Below are 8,295 nucleotides of genomic sequence, written 5' to 3'. Positions count from 1 at the left end.
GGGGCTACAGGGCCCCCCCCCCCCCCCCGGCTTTTTTTTTTTTTTTTTTTTTTTTTTGTATTTTTTAGTACAGATGTGGTTTCACCATGTTAGCCAGGATGGTCTCCATCTCCTGACCTCGTGATCCGCCCACCTCAGCCTCCCAAAGTGCTAGTGCTGGGATTAGAGGCGTGAGCCCCTGCACCCGGCCTTAGTTTTGTGGTTTTTTTTTTTTTTTTTGAGAGGGAGTTTCACTCTGTCACCCAGGTTGGAGTGCAGTGGCGTGATCTCTGTTCAGTGCAAACTCCACCTCCCGGATTTAAGCAATTCTCCTGTCTTAGCCTCCCGAGTGGCTAGGATTACAGGCGCGCCACCACAACCAGCTAATTTTTGTATTTTTAGTAGAGAGGTAGTTTCACCATGTTGCCCAAGCTGGTCTCGAACTCCTGGCCTCAAGTGATCTGCCCATCTCGGCCTCCCAAAGTGCTGTTATTACAGGCGTAAGCCACTGTGCCCAGCCTTTCTTTATCTTTTAATTAATGTGCATGTATGTAATCTTTTAGGTGAACTTTTTGTGATGTTGTGCCAAGTTCCTTAAAAAGCCCTTTCGGAAGCTGGGCAGGTGGCCCACACCTATAATCCCAGCATTTTGGGAGTCCGAGGCAGGTGGATCACTTGAGGCCAGGAGTTCAAGACTAGCCTAGCCAAAATGGCAAAACCCTGTCTCTACTAAAAATACAAAAATTAGCCAGGTGTGGTGTCTCATGCCTGTAATCTCAGCTACTGGGGAGGCTGAGGCAGAAGAATCGCTGGAACCTGGGAGGCAGAAGTTGCAGTGAGCCAAGATGGCGCCACTGCACTCCAGCCTGGGCGACAGAGGGAGACTCCATCTCAAAAAAAAAAAGATAAAAAAGAAACCTAAGTACTTTTGGGCTTTGTTATGGATTTTGTTAAATATGTAAAGGATTGCAGGGAGAATTAACTTATTTTTAATATTGAGTATGCTTATCCAAGAGCAAAATAATATTTGTCTATTTATTCAAATCATTTAGAAGCATCATAGTTTTAACATATGGGCCTTGCACATATCTTAAATTTATCTGTAGGCATTTTAGGTTGTTCAGTTGTTCTTGTGAATGGGATCTTTTTCTCCAAATAGGATTATTGTTGATATCTATTGATTATGTTAACTTTGTAGTTTCTTACTTTACTGAACTGTCTTCTTAGATCTAATAATCTTTTCAATTTCATCATATATTTCTCATTCCTATTTTATTTGGGGTTTTTAGGGCAGAAGTATTAAGGGGATAAGAGAGACAAAAGAAAATCTGGAAAAACAATTCATTTTACCTTACATTGCTTGTGATTACTACCACAGTATTACTGGATTGGAAAAAATTGTGAAATTCCAAGGTGCCTAATAGGTACCTAAGTGTTCATTTAATGAATTGTAATGATTATTGGAATTTCTCTTTCAGTGAGAAGCTCTTCATGGAGATGGCAGAGCTCATGGTCTCAGATGGCTGGAAGGATGCAGGTTATGAGTACCTCTGCATTGATGACTGTTGGATGGCTCCCCAAAGAGATTTAGAAGGCAGACTTCAGGCAGACCCTCAGCGCTTTCCTCATGGGATTCGCCAGCTAGCTAATTATGTGAGTTTATAGATAATGTTCTTTTTCATTCGGAGGACTGTAAGCACTTCTGTACAGAAGCTTGCTTAGAAACAGCCCTCATGGCCGGGCGCAGTGGCTCACACCTGTCATCCCAGGACTTTGGGAGGCCGAGACAGGTGGATCACCTGAGGTCAAGAGTTCGAGACCAGCCTGGCCAACATGGTGAAACCCCGACTCTACTAAAAATACAAAAAATTAGCTGGGCATGGTGATGGGCGCCTGTAACCCCAGCTACTTGGGTGGCTGAGGCAGGAGAATCGCTTGAACCCAGGAGGTGGAGGTTTCGGTGAGTCGATATCGCACCATTGCACTCTAGCCTGGGCAACAAAAGCGAAACTCCATCTCAGGAAAAAAAAAAAAAGAAAAGAAAAGAAAAAAAAGAAACAACCCTCATGACACTTAGAAAGTAGAATAGCTGGCTGTTATCTGAACATCGAATTGTAAGGCTTATCATGTGGACTTTGCATTCCATCAGCAGACAATTTTTTTTTTTTTGAGACGGAATCTCATTCTGTCTCCCAGGCTGGAGTGCAGTGGCGTGATCTCGGCTCACTGCAAGCTCCGCCTCCCAGGTTCACACCCTTCTCCTGCCTCAGCCTCCCGAGTAGCTGGGACCACAGGCGCCCGCCACCACGCCCGGCTAATTTTTTGTATTTTTAGTAGAGATGGGGTTTCACTGTGTTAGCCAAGATGGTCTCGATCTCCTGACCTCATGATCCGCCTGCCTCAACCTCCCAAAGTGCTGGGATTACAGGCGTGAGCCACTGCGCCCGGCCTACAAATGTTTTGCAATAGCTGTTGAGGCCCATCTTGGAGTTCTCCTTTTGCTAAAACAACTGAACTCTCTAGGAGGAAAAAGGAACTTGGTTCTTGACATAAGCGTGCATGCATTTCCATATAACCTTTGGGAAGCTATTGCAATGGTACTATAAACTAGAATTTTAGAAGATAGAAGGAAAATATTCTGGAGATCATTGAAGAGAAATAGAGTCCAACACTAGTTAAAGATGATGAAGACATTGGCCGGGCGCGGTGGCTCAAGCCTGTAATCCCAGCACTTTGGGAGGCCGAGACGGGCGGATCACGAGGTCAGGAGATCGAGACCATCCTGGCTAACCCGGTGAAACCCCGTCTCTACTAAAAAATACAAAAAACTAGCCGGGCGAGGTGGCGGGCACCTGTAGTCCTAGCTACTCGGGAGGCTGAGGCAGGAGAAAGGCGTAAACCCGGGAGGCGGAGCTTGCAGTGAGCTGAGATCCGGCCACTGCACTCTAGCCTGGGCAACAGAGCGAGACTCCGTCTCCAAAAAAAAAAAGATGATGAAGACAGATTTTTTTTTTTTTTTTTTTGACAGACTCTCTGTCACCCAGGCTGGAGTGCAGTAGCACAATCTCACCTCACTGCAACCCTCCACCTCTTGGGTTCAAGTGATTCTCCTGCCTCAGTCTCCCAAGTAGCTGGGACTATAGGCACACACCACCAAGCCCGGCTAATTTTTGTATTTTTAGTAGAGACGGGGTTTCACCATATTGGCCAGGCTGGTCTTGAACTCCTGACCTTGTGATCCGCCCACCTCGGCCTACCAAAGTGCTGGGATTTCAGACATAAGCCACCACGCCCAGCCGATGAAGACAGATTTTATTCAGTACTACCACAGTAGAGGAAAGAGCCAAGTTCAATTCCAAATACAACAAAGACAGGTGGAGATTTGTAGCCAATGAGCAGATTGAGGGGGTCAGTGGATGGAATATGTAAGAAGACATCAAGGGTAGGGAGCTTCTTGCTAAAGGCAGACCGTGAACTTAAACATGAAGGGTGGGGAATGAGGGAAATTGATCAGATATCAATGGTGGCAGTAATGACTTAGCAGGATTTTTGCTAAGGGGGCTTGCTAGGACAGACATAGGAAGCCAAGGTGGAGGTCTAGTCGAAAAGAAGGCTCATCAGAGAAGTCTAACCAAAGTTTCGTCAAGGAGAGTCTTTGCCAAGGTAAATCTATCATTGCCCTCAAAAGGTAACTTTCAGGATCCCATCAGGAAGATTAGCATGGCTGCTAGCTTTCTCCTCAGTTCTGGGCTATAGCTCACACGCATAGTTTGAACTAGCGCAGCAGAACTGGGGGATTTATTCTTTGTCTGCGAACAAACTCATCTGGGTGATTCTGGGGGTTTGTGGGAAAAAGCCCCCAATACCTGGTGAAGTCACCTTGTCTCTTCCCCCAGCCTGGAATGGTTCTCTCTTTCTGCTACCTCACGATTGTGCTTCTACGATGGTGACTCTTTTCCTCCCTCTCATTTCAGGTTCACAGCAAAGGACTGAAGCTAGGGATTTATGCAGATGTTGGAAATAAAACCTGCGCAGGCTTCCCTGGGAGTTTTGGATACTATGACATTGATGCCCAGACCTTTGCTGACTGGGGAGTAGATCTGCTGAAATTTGATGGTTGTTACTGTGACAGTTTGGAAAAGTTGGCAGATGGTATGTTTTATTCCAGAGATTTAGCCACAAAGGAAAGAACTTTGAGGCCAAGGTAGCTGAGCCAAAGAACCAATCTTCAGAATTTTAAATACCCTGTCACAATACTGGAAGTAATTATTCTCCATGTGCCAGAGCTCCCATCTCTTCTCTTTCAGTTAATTAATTAATTAATTCATGTAAAATCCACACATGCCTAACCATAGCTAATATTGTGCACTTATAATTCAAGAGGGCTCTAAGAGTTAATTAGTGATTGTAACTCTCTATAACACCATTTAGGAGAGTCCAGGTTGTCAGTTGGTCACAAAGAAAGAAGCATCTTCATTCCTGCCTTTCCTCAATATACACACCATCTCTGCACTACTTCCTCAGAACAATCCCAGCAGTCTGGGAGGTACTTTACACAATTTAAGCATGAGCAACTGCCTGTCCCTGCTGCTAGTTTAAACATGAACCTTCCAGGTAGCCTCTTCTTAAAATATACAGCCCCATCCGGATGTGAAGGCTCATGCCTGTAATCCCAGCACTTTGGGAGGCTGAGGCAGGTGGATCACTTGAGGTCAGGAGTTCGAGACCACCGTGGCCAACATGGTGAAACCCCGTCTCTACTAAAAATACAAAAATCAGCTGAGTTTGCTGGCACATGCCTGTAATCCCAGCTACTTGGGAAGCTGAGACAGGAGAATCACTTGAACCCGGGAAACGGAGATTGCAGTGAGCCAAGATCGTACCACTGCACTCCAGCCTGGACGACAGAGTGAACTCCGTCTCAAAAAATAAAAATTAGGCCGGGCGCAGTGGCTCAAGCCTGTAATCCCAGCACTTTGGGAGGCCGAGACGGGCGGATCACGAGGTCAGGAGATCGAGACCATCCTGGTTAATATGGTGAAACCCCGTCTCTACTAAAAAAGTACAAAAAACTAGCCGGGCGAGGTGGCAGGCGCCTGTAGTCCCAGCTACTCGGGAGGCTGAGGCAGGAGAATGGCGTGAACCCGGGAGGCGGAGCTTGTAGTGAGCTGAGATCCGGCCACTGCACTCCAGCCTGGGCGACAGAGCGAAACTCCGTCTCAAAAAAAAAAAAATAAAAATAAAAAAATAAAAAAAAATAAAAATTATATATATATATAGCCCCAGCTGGAAATTCATTTCTTTCCCTTATTTCACACATTGTTTTCTCATACAGGTTATAAGCACATGTCCTTGGCCCTGAATAGGACTGGCAGAAGCATTGTGTACTCCTGTGAGTGGCCTCTTTATATGTGGCCCTTTCAAAAGGTGAGATAGTGAGCCCAGAATCCAATAGAACCGTGCTGATAGATAGAACTTGACAACAAAGGAAACCAAGGTCTCCTTTAAACTCCAACATTACTTAATATCATCCTACCATCTCTCCCAGGTTCCAACCACTTCTCACCATCCCCACTGCTATAATTATAGTCTAAGCTACCATCACCTGGAAAGTCATCCTTGTGTCTTCCCCTTTATTTCACCATTCATGTCCTGTCTATCAACAGTCCTTCCACCAGTATCTCTAAAATATCTCCTGAATCAGCCCACTTTCTTCCATCTCCACTACATGCACCCTGGCCTTCCAAGCTATCGGCTCTCACCCAGACTGCTGTGACAACCTGATCTCTCTGCTTCCACTCTGTCCCAACCCCCATCTATTTTCCAAGCAGCACTAGAGTTATCTTATTAAAATGTAAATATCAGTTGTTTTTTTGTTTTTTTTTTTTAAGAAAAAACCCTGAGACTTAGCAGAGTTATAAAAAATATAAATGGCATCATCAGTTCCCTGCTTAAAACCCTTAACTGGCTTCCAATTGCACTTGGAATGAAACCAAACCGCACTGATCCAGCCCTTGCCTGCCTCCCCAGTGTCCAAGGGGTCATGGCTCTTTCCCTGGCTACACTGGTTTTCTTTCTGTCCTTCAACACTGCAAGCCTATTGCTGCCCCAGGGCCTTTACACTTGCTTTTTTTCTGCCTGAAACAGTTCTTCCCCAAATATTTTTAAAGGGCCGGGCTCCTTAACATTGAAGCCTCAGACCAAACGCCACATATGCAGACAGTTCTTCTCTAACTACTTTAAAATAGCCCTCTGTCCATTCATTCTTTATCACATTAACCTGTTTAATTTCCTTCTCAGAGCTCCCCACTATTTGGAAGTTTTGTTGACTTGTTACCATGTCTCCCCACTAGAGTGTAAGTTTCATGAGGGCAGGGACCTTGTCTGACTTTGACTGTATCCCTAGCATATGGTTAAGTGTTGAATGGTTATTTATGGAATGAGTCCCTATTATTCCCTCATCTCTGCAAAACAGTCTTTTTTCTCTTTTTTCTCAGCATCTTAAACCTGATATCCCACCTGCCTATCTACAAACCTTTTTTTTTTTTTTTTTTTTTTTTTTTGCGACAGTCTCACTCTGTCACCCAGGCTGGAGTGCACTGGCGCCATGTCGGCTCACTGCAACCTCAGCCTCCCAAGTAGCTGGGCTTACAGGCGTGCACTACCACATCTGGCTAATTTTTGTATTTTTAGTAGAGACAGGGTTTCACCATGTTGGCCAGGCTTTTCTCAAACTCCTGACCTCAGATGATCTGCCTGCCTCGGCCTCCGAAAGTGCTGGGATTACGGGCGTGAGCTACCGCGCCCAGCCTCTACAAACTTTTTATTCCATTAACAAACTATATGCCTAGGATTTAAGTTTTCTTAATGCTTGATGGAGTCCTATGTAATTTTGCAGCTTTTAATTGTACTCATTAAGATCATTTTAGTTCTGATTATAGAAGTAAATTAACTTTAAGGGATTTCAAGTTATATGGCCTACTTCTGAAGCAAACTTCTTACAGTGAAAATTCATTATAAGGGTTTAGACCTCCTTATGGAGACCTTCAATCTGTAAACTCAAGGCTACAAGTGCCTCCTTTAAACTTGACTGTTTTCATCTCACAAGGATGTTAGTAGAAAGTAAACAGAAGAGTCATATCTATTTTCACAGCCCAATTATACAGAAATCCGACAGTACTGCAATCACTGGCGAAATTTTGCTGACATTGATGATTCCTGGAAAAGTATAAAGAGTATCTTGGACTGGACATCTTTTAACCAGGAGAGAATTGTTGATGTTGCTGGACCAGGGGGTTGGAATGACCCAGATATGGTAAAAACTTGAGCTCTCCTTGTTCAAGACCCTGCAGTAGGCTTGTTTCCTATTTTGACATTCAAGGTAAATAGAAGTAAAGTTCCTGGGAGGAGGCTTTATGTGAGAGTACTTAGAGCAGGATGCTGTGGAAAGTGGTTTCTCCATATGGGTCATCTAGGTAACTTTAAGAATGCTTCCTCTTCTGTTGTTTGAATTATTTCATTCTTTGTCTCAGTTAGTGATTGGCAACTTTGGCCTCAGCTGGAATCAGCAAGTAACTCAGATGGCTCTCTGGGCTATCATGGCTGCTCCTTTATTCATGTCTAATGACCTCCGACACATCAGCCCTCAAGCCAAAGCTCTCCTTCAGGATAAGGATGTAATTGCCATCAATCAGGACCCCTTGGGCAAGCAGGGGTACCAGCTTAGACAGGTAAATAAGGATATATATTTTAAGATGGTTTTATATACCCAGTACCAAGTTTGTCTTGGGCCTAAATCTATTTTTTTCCCTTGCTCTTGATGTTACTATCAGTAATAAAGCTTTTTGCTAGAACTATTATTTCCAAAATAATGCTATAGTATCATTTTAATTTTTCCTACAAGTGCTTGATAGTTCTGACATTAAGAATTAATGCCAAACTAACAGGGCCACTTATCACTAGTTGCTAAGCAATCACACTTATTTTCTTGGTTTTTCAGGGAGACAACTTTGAAGTATGGGAACGACCTCTCTCAGACTTAGCCTGGGCTGTAGCTATGATAAACCGGCAGGAGATAGGTGGACCTCGCTCTTATACCATCGCGGTTGCTTCCCTGGGTAAAGGAGTGGCCTGTAATCCTGCTTGCTTCATCACACAGCTCCTCCCTGTGAAAAGGAAGCTAGGGTTCTATGAATGGACTTCAAGGTTAAGAAGTCACATAAATCCCACAGGCACTGTTTTGCTTCGGCTAGAAAATACAATGCAGATGTCAATTAAAGACTTACTTTAAAATGTTTATTTTGTTGCCAACTACTA

The 8,295-nt window shown here is 44.2% G+C and overlaps 1 protein-coding gene across 1 annotated transcript in view; it reads left to right on the top strand.

Annotated features, from left to right (window-relative positions):
• GLA (galactosidase alpha) overlaps positions 1–8,275 on the top strand; it is a 10,378-nt gene extending 2,103 nt beyond the window's left edge. The window contains exons 2-7 of the mRNA XM_025373146.1: positions 1,458–1,632; positions 3,954–4,131; positions 5,315–5,406; positions 7,133–7,294; positions 7,512–7,709; positions 7,979–8,275. Coding sequence (XP_025228931.1) covers positions 1,458–1,632; positions 3,954–4,131; positions 5,315–5,406; positions 7,133–7,294; positions 7,512–7,709; positions 7,979–8,269 — 1,096 coding nt within the window. The 3' untranslated portion in view covers positions 8,270–8,275. The remainder of the gene's footprint in view (positions 1–1,457; positions 1,633–3,953; positions 4,132–5,314; positions 5,407–7,132; positions 7,295–7,511; positions 7,710–7,978) is intronic.
• Positions 8,276–8,295: the final 20 nt, after the last annotated feature.

The sequence above is a fragment of the Theropithecus gelada genome, chromosome X, assembly GCF_003255815.1.
Source record: "Theropithecus gelada isolate Dixy chromosome X, Tgel_1.0, whole genome shotgun sequence".
In the NCBI taxonomy this organism is placed as follows: Eukaryota; Metazoa; Chordata; class Mammalia; order Primates; family Cercopithecidae; genus Theropithecus; species Theropithecus gelada.
This window is presented reverse-complemented; position numbering and strand designations above follow the sequence as displayed.